This window comes from Eretmochelys imbricata, chromosome 9 (assembly GCF_965152235.1).
Source record: "Eretmochelys imbricata isolate rEreImb1 chromosome 9, rEreImb1.hap1, whole genome shotgun sequence".
In the NCBI taxonomy this organism is placed as follows: domain Eukaryota; kingdom Metazoa; phylum Chordata; order Testudines; family Cheloniidae; genus Eretmochelys; species Eretmochelys imbricata.
Genome location: NC_135580.1, coordinates 76881149 through 76895908, shown reverse-complemented (window position 1 = coordinate 76895908; position 14760 = coordinate 76881149). Strand labels below are relative to the sequence as shown.

The following is a 14760-nucleotide window of genomic DNA, read 5'->3' as shown; positions in this document are numbered from 1 at the left end:
CCAGCTCTGGAGTTGCCTGTCATTACATTATCATCATGAACATAAGAAACTGGGCTTTTCTGTTGGGCATGGAATAGTCCGCATTATATACAACCTGGATACATCGCTAAGTTTGTAAATCCACTTCCTGGAAAGGATGTTGATGACACTTCAGGAGCCTGTGTGAGATGAGTAGGTGGGCTTACCATTATAGGTGGGGCAGGTAGCTGCATCTATTAATAAGGTTGCCTAACACTTCCCATTCTAAGACCCTGTTTTCAGTTGTTTATAACTTTGCCAAACTGAAATTTTCCATGTTGCGTGTCTGTCAGGCAGAATTATATCAGCCAAAATAATTCAGCTGTTTCCAAGAATTAGGGTAAGGAAAAATATGCTTTGCCCTGTTAAAAACATTTTGCAAAAAGAAAAGGAGTACTTGTGGCACCTTAGAGACTAACCAATTTATTTGAGCATGAGCTTTCGTGAGCTACAGCTCACTTCATCAGAAAGCTCATGCTCAAATAAATTGGTTAGTCTCTAAGGTGCCACAAGTACTCCTTTTCTTTTTGCGAATACAGACTAACACGGCTGTTACTCTAAAAAACATTTTGGTGACTCCTGCTTTACAAAGCTCTAGTGCTCCATGCTGTGCAGTAGGGACTGAAAATTTGTCAGAAGCGTGGCCTGTGTGTCACTAATGTGCCTTTTGCTGTCACCATGAAAATCCATCCAAATTTGATCAAAATTATAAGCCTTTGAAACATTGCAGTTTGCACATGCTCGGTACAGACTTAGATTTTTAGCAGTTAAGACTCCAACTGCACTAGGCATGCTCCAACCTGAGGTTCAGTGAGATTTTCCCTGCAATTGCAGTTCTGGGTTGATGCAGACCTGGCTGGGTCCAGACACTCTTACTGAGAGCAAGGAGCCTCTCTCTCTCATTGACCTCCTCTGCTGGGCTCAGGTGGCAGAGAGGAGGAAATTAACTGATTCAAGTATAGAGGGGACAAGAGCCAGAACTGGGGGTGACTAGGACTAGCTGAGCAAGGAGAAGTGGGATGAGGAGTTTGGAGGACTTGCTGGGCAAGAACACTGGGACTGAAATGAGACGTCTGAGGAGCAGAGACAGATACAAGGAACCAGGGATGGGAAAGAGACAGAACTGGGCAGAAGAGTCTGTGTCCAGTAGAACACTCCCTTCCAAAGCCTGGAATGGAACCCAACATTCCTAGCTCTTACCATCTCTCTGTTAATAGCAAATATCTGTGAAACCCACTGACGAAGTGTCCCATTCCCTTCTAGCGCTAGTCCACAGAGGATGACAGCCTACTACTGCTATCAGTTCTGTCAATTCAAATGTCACAGGTCTGTGTGGTGGACCTAAAGGTTCCAAACCTGCTGATGATCCAGGTTTAATGTGTTGTTAATGTGGGTGTTAATATGATGGGGGTGTTAATATGATGCCACATGATAATTTTTTCTTTTTGAGTTTGCTTTTTTAAAAGTCTAAGAAGTTACTCACAAAAATATTAAAAGAACATTAGTCCAGCACTCAAAAGTTAGGAAATGCTTGTGTAACCTTAATTCAGCCCCCTTCTATCTGTGCATCATAATGCAATCTAGTGGACAGGGGTCCAGTGAGTTCTGGAGGGCCAGGGGTGAGCAGAGAGGACCTGCTTGAGAAAAGTGAGAGAAACAGGAGGCAAGGATGGCTTCACTCCTGGAGAACCCAATGGGGGAAATGCAGGATGGACAGCCCATGCACTGGCTGAGCACCACAAGGTCCACCTGGACCCTCCAACTATTGCCCAGGAGGTCTCCAATTCTGGTGGCGCCAGCCAGGACCAAACCTCCAGTGCACCGAGGGGGACTCCACCACCTGCATGAAGAAATGGCGGTTGTGTAGCAGGGGTTCTATAAGGAGATCTTCCCACTCGACAGCCACTCTGGACCTGGTTGCTGAAACTAGTTTCCACGTCCTGATAAAAGACTGGCAGCTCAGAGAGGTCTTGCTGGAGACAAAAGAGCTGCTACTGGTACTGGAGGTGAAGGAGGAAGGCCTACATCAGCATACTCTATGCCAGCCTACCTGCACTACCACAGAGTCTTTGCAGGGTCTGAAGGTGGAAGGCGTGGACCTGGCTACAGTTACATACCAGGCCCTGCCTGCCCTCCCCCAGAGGGAGGCTCAGGACACCTGCAGAGAACCAGTGCAACCCTGGCCAGAAAACTCCAGGATCTTCTGCTGGAGGGTGGCCAGGGTCCCCGGGGGTTGGCTCAGGGTGTTGAACTGGTGCCAGAGCATGGACTGGACTAGCTGGTTGATCACCAGCATCAGTTCCAGCACCTGAAGAGAAAGACACTGGAGCAGCCCTGTCCACCTCTACAACCCATCAGACATCCTGGCCTCTAGGTCAATCCAATTCTCCAGCAGGGAGGGACCAATGGCAGAAAAGTGATACCAAGAGAGCGCAGTAGACCCCACAGCTGGCACAGTATGGGTGGGAAGGAGCCTACCTGCTACCTGTCTCTATCAGACCAGCGCTTGAATCAGTTGACCCGGGCAGAGGAGGCTGCCAAATAAATGGCTTGGCAAGCCTCAACCCGTGCTAGGTCTCCTGAGTCCTGGCCAACAAGAAGTACATTATTGGCATATGCCAATAGGCCCACCTGCAAATCCAGCTCCTGAAACACCAACCCAGTCATCCTCTTGCAGGGGAGATGGAGGAATGGTTCAATAGCACCAGTACAGAGTGGTGGGCAATGGAGGCAAGTAGGGCAAAGACGTCGTGGGAGGCAAGAAACAAACAGTGAAGCAAAGGGCCTGGGCACAAAACAAACATCAAAGCTTGAATCCTGGGCAACCTAGGGAAGGCAAGCAGGGAAACAAACAGATGGGGGTCCTGGGCAAGGCAGGGGAGGCAAGTAACAAACGGAAAGGGGAGTGAACTGCAATGAGAGGGGGACCACACAAGACGGGGGGGCTGCAGTGAACTTCAAGGGGAAGGGAACAGGTGAAATGGGGGGAGCAATAAACGGCAAGTGAGATTGGGGCCTTGTGAGATGAGGGGGAGGGGGTTTTGTAAACCATGAGAGAGAGGACTGGTGGGCAGGCAGGAGAAGGAGGCCCACCAGCCCAATGCAAACTGAGGGGAAGGTATGTGAGGGGAAGTCCAAGGGGGCATGTGTACCCAAATGCACTTGCCACTGCTGCAGAGTTCCTATGTGATGCTGATGCTGGCAAGTCACTTAAACCAAACTTTTCACAAGTTGTTACTAATTGTGTGTTCTTAATTTTCTAGTGCCTAACTTGATACCTGATTTACAAATGGGTTGAGCACTCACAACTCCAACTGAAGTCAATGAGAGCTGTGCTTTGAACATATGAAGTGCCATATAATGCTAAGTACTTTGAAAAATCAGCTCCTAGGAATCTCAAATTGGGCACCCAAAATAAGTGACAGGTTTCAGAGTAACAGCCGTGTTAGTCTGTATTCGCAAAAAGAAAAGGAGTACTTGTGGCACCTTAGAGACTAACCAATTTATTTGAGCATAAGCTTTCGTGAGCTACAGCTCACTTCATCAAAGTACTTTCCACAGTATGCATCCGATGAAGTGAGCTGTAGCTCACGAAAGCTTATGCTCAAATAATTGGTTAGTCTCTAAGGTGCCACAAGTACTCCTTTTCTTTTTCCAAAATAAGTGAGCACTTTTGATCTTAATCTCTTTGTGCCTCACTTCCCCATTTGAAAAAGTGGGATCATACCCACTTGTGAGGCCTGTGAAAATGAATGTATTAATAGTTGTGAAGCACTTAGAAGGAAGCGCATAAAAAAAGCCCCAGAGGAAATTTTAAAAATCTGTTTTGTGAGCAGATTTGAATAGTTTGCAGTAAATAAGGCCTGGAGTCACGTATTGAACGATGTGGAGAAAACAAAACATTGAATCAATAAGTGAGCTCTGTCCAATAGCACTGAATGAGGCAGCTTCCTGCTGAAAAAATAGTATGTGATCATGGAGCATAATACACATGTACAAGGGGGCTGAATTAAAGCTGCATAGAGGAAGGGCTGGTGAGTTGCACAAGCAATCTTAATTCTGATCTTTTCTGACTACAGAGTACTTGACTTTGCAATGTTAAGAATGTTCTTATAGTGTTTTGGGTGTGTTCTTTGTTTTTGTAATTACAAACCATTAGTTCTTATGAACTGGCCTCCTCCTTGCTCAGGCACAGAGGAGAGAACAAGAACTGAAACATACTTGCTTTGTGTCAGTCTCCACACCAGAAACAAGTAAGAGTAAGAAAGTTTCTCAAAGCATAAGTAATTCTCCTCTTTAAAGGGGAAGAAGAAAAAGTGTGCTTAACCTTAGACGTGAAAAGGGTAGTGAGACAGCAGCCTGTGACTGAGTCACAAATGGACAATAAACCCACATAGGCTCATTGGGTAAAATAGCAAGTACCTTCATAGAGCCCTCTGCTAGACCTTGTCCACATTAGAATTTACTTTGGTATAATTTACATCGCTCATCAGGGATGTGAATAATCCACACACCCCTGATTGGCCTAAGCACCAAAGTTGATCAGTGGAAGAGCTTCTAGTGAAGATGTAACCTGAGATGTACATAGAACATCTTGTTCTGACTTACTTGCTCTGCAACCACTCTGGTCATTGGTTCCAGGGAGTGTAACTCAGGGCAAGATTTAGCCTGTTGTCTGTCTTAACTTTGGTGACATCAGTACAGTTTCTCGTCAAAAAGGATTTTAAACTTAAACTGGGCACCTCCTCTCTTCCCCAGTGGTGGATAGCTCCAGGGCACTGAACTGAATGAGTCTCACTGAATGAGCCTCACTGGCATGGGGCAGTGTGGGCCGGGCTGGTTGCGTGCCAATCCCTAGATGCTGGTCTTAGCCCCAGAGGTGGTGTAGCTGCATTTCAATCCTGCGTGTAGTGAGGCCTGTCTAGTTCTATTATTATTCAGTTTTTTCAGCTCTTCCAAGGGCACCCCTCCCTAGCGCTGAGTGCCCACTCTCTACATGAAGAGTTACAACACAGACAGCTAAGGCCTTGTCTACACTTGCAAGTTAGAGCGCATTAAATCAGCCCTGGGTGACCTAACTCCTAGGTGTCCACACTGGCAAGGCACGTAGAGCGCCCGGACTCCGCAGCTGAAGCATCCCTGGTAATCCATCTCCATGAGAAGCATAAAGCTTGCTGTGCCCCAGCTGGAGCGCCGTGGGACCAGTATGGATGCCTTGGTCTATTAATGCGCTCTGATCGGCCTCCAGAAGTGTCCCACAATGCCTGTTCTAGCCACTCTGGTCATCACTTTGAACTCAACTGCCCGGCCCTCAGGTGACCAACTGTCAGACCCGCCCTTTAAATTCTCTGGGAATTTTGAAATTCCCCTTCCTGTTTGCTCAGCCAGGCAAGTAGTGCTCTCAGCGCATCTTTCCAGGTGACCATGCCTCCATGCGCCAGGCGATCCCCAGTATGGAGCAACGGAAAGGTGCTGAACCTCATCAGTATTTGCAGGGAGGAAGCTGTCCAGTCCCAGCTGCGCTCCGGCAGTAGGAAATATGATACCTACAGGCAGATATCAAGGGCCATGATGGAAGGAGGCCATGACCGGGACGCAGTGCAGTGCAGTGTTATAGTGAAGGAGCTGCAGAATGCCTACCTCAAAGCGTGGGAGGCAAACCGCTGCTCCGGTGCCGCCCCCACGACCTGCCGTTTCTACAAAGAGCTGGATGCAATACTTGGGGGCAACCTCACCTCCATTCCGAAGACCACCATGGACACCTCAGAGGCCGCAGCAACCCACAGTTCAACAAAGCAGTAGGAGGAAAGCAGGAGCAAGGGTGCTGAGGAGGAGGGGAGCCCAGAGCCAGAGGACAGCCCGGCATTCCTAGATGCATACAGCCAGGAGCTGTTTTCAAGCCAGGAGGAAGATAGTCAGTTGCAGCGGATGGTGCTTGGGGAAGAACAAACAGCAGAGGAGGTGCCCGGTAAGCGGCTTTTATTGTGGGAATGTAGTTGTTTGGTGTGGGCTCTTGGGGTGAGGAGGGTTAGGGCTGCATGCATATCTAGATGCGGAATAGGGCGTTGATGTGCTCTCTCACATCGCTGTAATCGGCCTCAGTGATCTCATCAAAGGTCTCATGCAGAAGCTGGGCAATCTGCTTGTGCAGGTTCCTTGGCAGTGCTACTGTGTTCCTTGTCCAAGTAAGGCTAACATGTCTCTGCCACTGTGCCGTGAGGGGCGGGGGGACCATTGCTGCACATAGGCAAGCGGCATAAGGGCCAGGGCGGAAGCCGCATTGTAGTAGAAGACCCTCCCTTGCTCCCCAGGTCACCCTCAGCAGCGAGATATCTTCCAGGACGAATTCATCCTGTGGAAAATGTGGGGACAGTGTTCAGTATAGGGGCCCCCTGCAGCTGTTGGCTCTCCCCAAGGCACAGAACCCCAGAGGACAGTACGGCCGTGAAACAATTAGTCCTCCTTGCCCCTCTGTTTACTCACCATTTCGGGTCTCCTGTGGGTTATGTGCGCTCGCTTTGGGACGGGCACTTTCTGCTATTGTGTACACTGTACTTGTCTTTAAGTTCAGCCGAATCATTTCTCTGTCTGGTGTGAACAAGGCAGCTCTCAATCTTGTGTCCTTGCGCCACAGGGTAGGGGTGAGCTCAGCACACGGTCCCATGAAAGTGGCTTTCCTCATCCAAAAGTTCTGCAGCCACTACTCGTCATCCCAGACTTGCATGACGATGTGATCCCACCACTCAGTGCTTGTTTCCCGAGCCCAAACGTGGCGTTCCACTGTGGTGAGCATGTCCATGAATGCAGCAGGAGAGTGAGTTTGTGTGTGTATGGGGGTGGGTTTTTGGAGGGGGGTGATGGAGTGAGAGAACCTGGATTTGTGCAGGAAATGGCCTAACTTGATTATCATGCACATTGTGTAAAGAATTGTCACTTTGGATGGGCTATCACCAGCAGGAGAGTGAATTTGTGTGGGGGGGGTGGAGGGTGAGAAAACCTGGATTTGTGCTGGAAATGGCCTAACCTGATGATTACTTTAGATAAGCTATTACCAGCAGGACAGTGGGGTGGGAGGAGGTATTGTTTCATATTCTCTGTGTATATATAAAGTCTGCTGCAGTTTCCACGGTATGCATCTGATGAAGTGAGCTGTAGCTCACGAAAGCTCATGCTCAAATACATTGGTTAGTCTCTAAGGTGCCACAAGTACTCCTTTTCTTTTTGCGAATACAGACTAACACGGCTGTTACTCTGAAACAAGCAATCTTGTGTCATATGCGTTATATGAGTCGACATCATCGTCGGACTCCTCACTGTCAGTTTGTAGCTTAAGGAGTAACTCAACTGCAATCCGTGCTGGCGAGACCCATCAGCATATTCCTCACAAGTTCAGGATCCATTCCCACAGACCGAAAGGAAAGACAGAGCGCTCAGTACAAAAAACGTTGAAAGATGGTGCTACATATGGATGGAAGCACAGGGATTGCTGGGATGCGAAGCGATGCATTAGGACAGGACCCAGAATGCTCTCCCCTCTGCCACCCCCTTCATAGAATCATAGAATATCAGGGTTGGAAAAGACCTCAGGGGGTCATCTAGTCCAACCCCCTGCTCAAAGCAGGACCAATCCCCAATTTTTGCCCCAGATCCCTCAATGGCCCCCTCAAGGATTGAACTCACAACTCTGGGTTTAAGCAGGCCAATGCTCAAACCACTGAGCTATCCCTCCCCCCTTCCCACAAGCCACAGCACCAGAATGAGAAAAGGTGTTCTGAGGGATAGCTGCCCATAATGCACCACTCCCAATGCTGCTGCAAGTGCCACAAATGTGGCCACCCCACTGCGCTTGCAGCTGACAGTGTAAACACACGGCAGCGCTTTCCCTGCTGCGGTCTCCGAATGCTGGTTTAACTCTCAGCGCTCTACATCTGCAAATGTAGCCATGCCCTAAGGCTATTTCATTGCCTTGCTCCAATCAGGCCACCTCCTCCCCCATCACTAGAGTGTCTGCAGCTAATGGACATCAGAGATCACAGCCTTGTGGGCCAGCTCCGTGCCCTGGTCCTGGTTAGGATTGCCAGGTGTCCGGTTTTCGACTGAAATACCCGGTCGAAAAGGAACCTTGGCAGCTCTGGTCAGCGACGCTGAGCAGCCCATTAAAAGTCTGGTTGGCAGTGCAGCAGGGCTGGCAGGCAAGCTCCCTGCCCAGCTCTCAGGAAGCAGCGACACATCCCTCTGGCTCCACATGCTGCCCCCACCCCAAGTGCTGGCTCCGCAGTTTTCATTGGCCAGGAACCACAGGTGCAGCACAGGGAGCCTCCTGGCCGCCCCTTCGCCTAGGAGCCGTAGCGCCTAATCACGGCTTCCCCAGAGCCATCTCAGGTCAGCGCTGCCTGGAACCTGCATCCCCGAGCCCCCTCCCACACTCTGAACCCCTCAGCCGCAGCCCAGAGGCCCCCCCTGCACCCCAAACCCCTCAGCCCGGGCCCTGCCCCAGAGCCCCCGCACCAGCCTGGTGAAAAAGGAGCCGGTGAGTGAGGTGAAGAGGGAGTGACAGAGGGAGGGGGATGGAGTGAGTGGGCGGCCACAGCCTCCGACAAGGGGCGGGGCATGGGGCCGGAAGGACAGGCCACGCGGCGCCACGGGGCTGGTAAGGGCCGCCCAGCTCCCCAGCTGTTCCTTCTGGAGCCAATCCCCACCAGACACTCCGTCCCAACAGCCAACCCGAGCTCTCCCCGCCGCCGCTCTTGGCCACGTGGCCCGCGGCCTGTTTCATGCTGTATCTAATTCCGAACCCGCCATTGATTTTTAAAATTTCACCAGTCACGAGGCGGCAGGTGTGTGCCGCGCGGGGGCAGTCCAAAAGAAGCAGCGGACACCGTGGCCAATCAGCGGGTAGGGCGGGGCAGGCGGGGCGCACCTGGCCGGAATCGTTCGGTGATTGGCGGCTGGTTTGACGAGGCGAAGCCAATGAGGAGCGGGGACAAGCTGGGCGAACCTGGTAGGGGCGGGGCGGGAGCTGCTACGCCAACTGCGTATGGGGTTGCGAGGGGGTGGGGCCTTCGCCGGCACCTGTGTCCACCCGTCCGGCGCCTTCCGCTGCGGACCCCGGCTGGCGGCTCCCCAGCGCCCATGGAGCCTGTGCAGGTGCCCGACGCCGACGCCTTCCGGGCCTTCCAGGCTCAGTGCGAGGCGGAGCGCGGCTGGCAGAGCAGGTACAGCCGGGAGGGCGTCGGGGTGTGGGTGCAGCCGCCCCCGCCCGCCGGCCCCGCCGTGCACACGGTCAAGGTGAGCCGGGGGAGGCAGGAGGCCAGGCCAGGGCAGGGGACGCGGGGTGTGGGGGGCTGGGAGGGGGCAGGAGCCTGGCGGCCGCCTTGAACTCCTGGAGCTCCCCTGGGAGCGGCGCTCGCTGTGCGGTTTGCTGGTTGGCCTCACGCCCAGATGTGGCACGGCAGGCAGCTCCACCCACCGAGAGTTTGACTATTTATAGTCCTGACTCCTCCCTATCGCAAACTGAGGTCCACTGTACTCTGGGCCTGGACCCTAAAGCGGGGCGTCGGGGATCTTGTCACCTGGAGACAGAAACTGGGCACCAGAGGCGTTGCTGGGCTCCTGCCTGGGAAGGTGCTTGCCAGTGCCTGTGCTAGTTACTAGAGTAACTGATTAACTCTAAAATATGGTAGTAGAGCCCCATCTGTGCTAATTGTCACCATCTCTTATGGGCTTTGATGTCCCTTTTTCTTGGTATGCAATTCATGTGACCCTCGTCTTTGCCTTGTGACACATCTGCGACCCAGAGGCACTTGTCACTCCAGTGTCTGGGTGCCAGGAGTCTGATGTGAACGTCCCAAGAAAGTGATCAGTGAGTGGGATTAATTATTCTTCATATCCAGTAGTCTGCCCTGGTGATAGCCTTCCCCACAGGAGTCTTCTCCGCCCATGTGGTATAGAACTACATAGTGAGTGGTGATGGAGTTGCACCAGCCTTGAGAGTGCAGTCTGAGTTATGGTTTCTCTGTAAATCATTGACTCATAATGACAAACACCACTGTAAGTGGGTGAAGCTTGGTAGAGGGTGATGGGATTAGAACTAGAGGTGCAGCTTCTCTGAACCAGTAACAGGAAAGCCATTCTTTCTGGGATCTCCCAGACCTGCTATCTCCCCCATGAATTCTGGTCAACCACAAGCTACTGAGTGGGCCTACTGTGCATCTCCACGCTGGAGCCATCTGTGTAAGATTGGACACCTCCACTTTCTGCCTGCTTGCTTCTATCTGGAGATTGGAACGTAGTGTCCAGCTCTGACTTGCTCTGCTCACATACTTCCCTTCTCCATTCTTCTGCACCAACAAGTGTGGTAGTATCTTACCTATGGAAGCCTGTGCCATCTGCTTCTTGTTCATGATTCTGGTTGCTATGTGGACTGGGGTTTGTCTAGTTATGGGATAGAGCTTTTAACAGTGATCCATTTACATTTCTGTTTCTGCTGAATGACTCAAGGGCAATAAATATTGTTATTTTGGAATGGATTCTCTGTCCTGATCCCTGTTTTTTATCTTAAGTGAGTTGCTTCCCTCTCTGTTCATCATTTACCCTCACAGGGGGTTGATATTTGCAAAGTGTTTTGAGTGGAGGGTTTCAGTGTTTAGTAAAAGGGTGGTGTTTGCCTGGCTGACACACTCCCTCACAAGTGGGAGCCCAGCTGAGGATGAGGAGCTCTTCCCTACACATGGACCAAGTCAGCTACTCCAATTGGGAGGACGGGGGTGGGGGGGGGTGCAACCAGCCAGTGTCCTGACTGTGGTCCTGCTCCTGCCTGCAGTGCCGCATTGACATTCAAGATGTGCCAGCGGAGACGGTATATGATGTGCTGCATGACATTGAGTATCGCAGGAAGTGGGACATGAACGTCATTGACACACACGACATTGCCCGTCTTGCCACCAATGCTGATGTGGGCTACTACGCCTGTGAGTGATGGCTTGGGGGCTGCTCTGATTGGCTGAGTGCGGCAGTAGGTGTGATCAACCCCAGAGAATTGAAATCCTGAGTTAAACAAGTGGAGGGCCCATCCAATTTCCTTGAGTAGGAAGGAGCAAAGACTGAGCCCATTCTGTATGCCCCGAATAGATACCATCTGGTCAGCAGTAGGGCAAGCTTCCCACACACCAACATGCCTCAGCCCAAGCTGGACTTTCTAATAGGAGAGAGGAGTTCAGTCCCCTGGGTTCATTTCATCCTTAGCAGCCTCAATAGAGATTCCAACAGAAGGGTCAGCTGGGCTCTTAGGAGATGAGGGGAGGCATTGGTGGCAGGATACAGAGAGATCACTAACCTCATCTGAGGGGCAAGTGCAGGCAAGGTAGAAACCCCTTAAGAGTCGCAGGAAGTGCAGCCACACTATCACTGGGTGAGTTGAAGTGACTTTGCTTCCTTCTTGGCTAGGGAAGTGTCCAAAGCCCTTAAAGAACAGAGATGTGGTGACACTGCGATCCTGGCAGGTTGTGGATAAATCTTACATGATCATCAACTTCTCTGTCAAACATGCGGTGAGTTGGGGGCGGGAAGAGTTTAATTACATGGACCCATGCTCTCCTGGGAATCTCAATAGTGCCTGCTTAGATGCCTCCTTGATGAATGACTCCGCCCCACAGCTACAGTCATGAGCTGGGTGGAGTTCGTCTGGGTTAAGGATGCTCTGTTGAGCGGAATGTGACTCTGGCTCTCATTAACCTGAGCTGCACTTATTTATCTGCCACCCCTTACTGATGCCTTAGAGTGTATGTAGCTAGTCCCTGTGTCCCTTTGGGTGTGCGGGGACCTTTTATTATTGTGGGATATGAATTCACAGCTAACTCTTTACAGACCAGACACCGTGTCTGAGCCTCTAGATTAGTCCCATTGCCCTGTGTGTATAGCACCAGATCTTAGAAAGAGGTCAGGGAAGGTGACAGGGTCTGAGTGTCTGATTTCACCATACAGCAATATCCTCCCCGAAAGGACCTGGTAAGGACTGTTTCTATCTTGGCGGGATACTTGGTACAGTCGACTGGACCAAACAGCTGCACCTTGACTTACCTGGCTCAGGTGGACCCCAAAGGTAAGTCTGGGTCTGTATCCCTTGTGGGTGTGCAAGGGGATGAGGCAACTTCAGGTCTAGGTGAACAGAAATTCTACTCCCTTATATAGGACGTAAATTGCATTGCTTTCTTTCCACACACTTCCCTCCTAGGTATCCATCTAGGATCACTTTGCAACTTGCCATGGAGACGATCTTGCAGCTTGGCAATTGTACCCTGGTGAGGGGCTGAAGCATTGCGTGCGGTTGCATCCTGGCACAAATGCAGCATTTTTCTGCCATGGCTCACTAATAATTCTGTTTCTCCACCTTTCTTTCTTATGCATTAGGGAAACTGCCAAAGTGGGTTGTGAATAAAGCTTCCCAGTACCTGGCACCAAGGGTGAGTGAAGGCACTCCTGTGTAGTGGGTAATAAGGATCAACCATCGTTCATGGTTAGAGGAAAGGGCTGGCAGTTAGTGGAGATCTACTAACTTGTCCTTAGACTTTCCAGCCCCTCTAACTTCCTAGTACAGGCCTGAGCAGTAGAAAGAATGGGGCATACTAGCTATCCTTGGATTTGATACTAGAATGTGCTGGCCTGGTTAGTCCAACATCTGACAATGACTGACCTCTGATACATCACATCATCTGATACATCATCTGATACTGTGCACAGTGCTTTGTCTTGGGGTCCCCAGCTTCTGACCAGCGGACTCTGCATTCTGAGGTTTGGCATCCTCTGAGCTCTTGGAGTAGTGGGGAAGGCACAGGTCAGGATTGCAGGGCATAACTGTGGGGGAACCTATTTGGCGTGAGGTGTAGTTGAGACACAAAATTGCAGCATGGGTCAGCATCCTGGGTTCTGTCCCCAGATCTGTCACTGGACTTGACCAAGGTGTCACAGTGACTTTTTGGCTCAGCCTCCATTTCCCCATCTGTAAAATGGGGATAATACTTCTCTGCCTTCTAGAGGAGAAGCAGCTGAAACACAATGAGATCCTTAGATCTATTGAAGATGCTGATTGCTTATCCAAATGAATGGAAAATGCTCCTGTAATGAACTTTACAGTATTAGTCTGTCCATCCATGCACTCAGGTCTCCCCCCCTCGCCCCACCTGTCTCTGCTAACTGCATAGCACCCACCCTTTCCCAAGCATTAAGTACATAAGAAAATGCAGGGGGTCTGGTAGTGGTCAGATTCTAGGCTGCTTCCATTTTCTTGGTCCCCTTTTCTGCTTTTGTCAGATGCTGAAGAAGATGCATAAGGCCTGCTTGAAATACCCCTCCTGGAAACAGCAGCACAATGTCAATGTGAAGCCCTGGCTGTACCCTGAGCAGAACAAGCTCCCCACCATGATGCTGTCAGACCTGGCACTCCAGCATGCTGCCTCTCTGGAGAACATTGACGAGAGCAGCCTGTCGGAGGTGAAGGATGAGAGGGGAGACCACAGTGGCTCTGAGAACTGATGCTGCTTGGCTCTTTTCCAGGAGCAACACTGCACTAGACTGTTTTTGGACTCTTCCTGACAGTTTTACATTAAAGGGGGGGAAATGTATTTTTATGCCCAGGGTTTGTAGTTCTTCCTATCATGACCCAAGAGACCATGTTTAGGCCTCAGGCACAGAGGGGTGTCTGTGGACAGTGACTGAGTGGGGAGCTTACAGTGCCTGGGGCCCATTGTGCTGACACAGCTATCGCAGTGAGCAGGGTAAATCTTGAGAAATTATCAGACATCTGATAGGATGGTATGAATTGCTTCTGCTTGATGATCCTTTCTGTCCTTTGACCAAGATCTGTTGCTTCATACGAAGGTAAAGATATCCATAATGCATCTGGCCAACTGTGCTGTGCTGCCTCTTGGTGGGACTTGGTCCCTGAAGTGCTCATGCTGCCCCAGTCTGAGAGTTTTTGCCTGTGTATTCTGAGAGCCATTAAGAACTGGACAGATTAGACCAAGTACCCTCCTACAGAAACGGGCAGCAGGAGTGAGTTTGGGGTGGACAGACATGCCTACTTCCTGGGGCACTTCTGGGGAGAGAGGATAAACGTGTTTGCCTGTTCAGAGTTCATGTGATGCTACCTGTCAGAGCTGAGGAATTCATCTCCAGTGCAGGAGGGAGGCGTGTGCCCCAGAAAGGCCTTGAAGACTGACCCAAGTTTATTGCTGCTGTAACTTGGGATGTCACCCTGTTGCCCCAAGGCTGAACTTGACCCTAGCAAAGCAGGCTTGTATTGAATGGGGTGATGTGATAGGTAGCTGCAGCAGTGAAGCTGGAAAGGGATAGATGCAAATAAGCCTTAGGGAAGCAGGTTGGCTTTGTTGTCAAGGTGACAGGAAATGGTGGTGAGAACTGGGCTGCCAAATTATTAAAAAAAATTACGATTAATCATGAGATTAAAAAGTCTTGATCAATGGCAGTTTTAATCCTACTGTTAATATAATACCACTTATTTAAATATTTTTGCTAGTATTTTTGTTTTGGTGTGTAGTGGGGGAGTGCAGTCTCTTTAAGCAAAGCACTCAGGAGCCTGAACACTTTTCAGCCAGCAGCAGCTATTGTCAGCAGAACTCACTCCTGAGCCACCAGCAGCAGCAGACAGGCTCCCCCGTTCTCTGGCCCCAGCTCAGTAGTGACCAGCTACATGGGCAAGGGGAGGGGGATACCCCAACATCAGCC

The 14760-nt window shown here is 50.7% G+C and overlaps 1 protein-coding gene across 1 annotated transcript; it reads left to right on the top strand.

The window, feature by feature from the left end:
* Positions 1–9045: 9045 nt before the first annotated feature.
* Positions 9046–13632, top strand: LOC144270279 (START domain-containing protein 10-like). Its single transcript, XM_077826642.1, has 6 exons — positions 9046–9306; positions 10841–10988; positions 11464–11567; positions 12001–12118; positions 12427–12479; positions 13327–13632. Exons 1-6 carry the CDS (start codon positions 9151–9153, stop codon positions 13546–13548), a joined length of 801 nt encoding a protein of 266 aa, XP_077682768.1. The 5' UTR covers positions 9046–9150; the 3' UTR covers positions 13549–13632.
* Positions 13633–14760: the final 1128 nt, after the last annotated feature.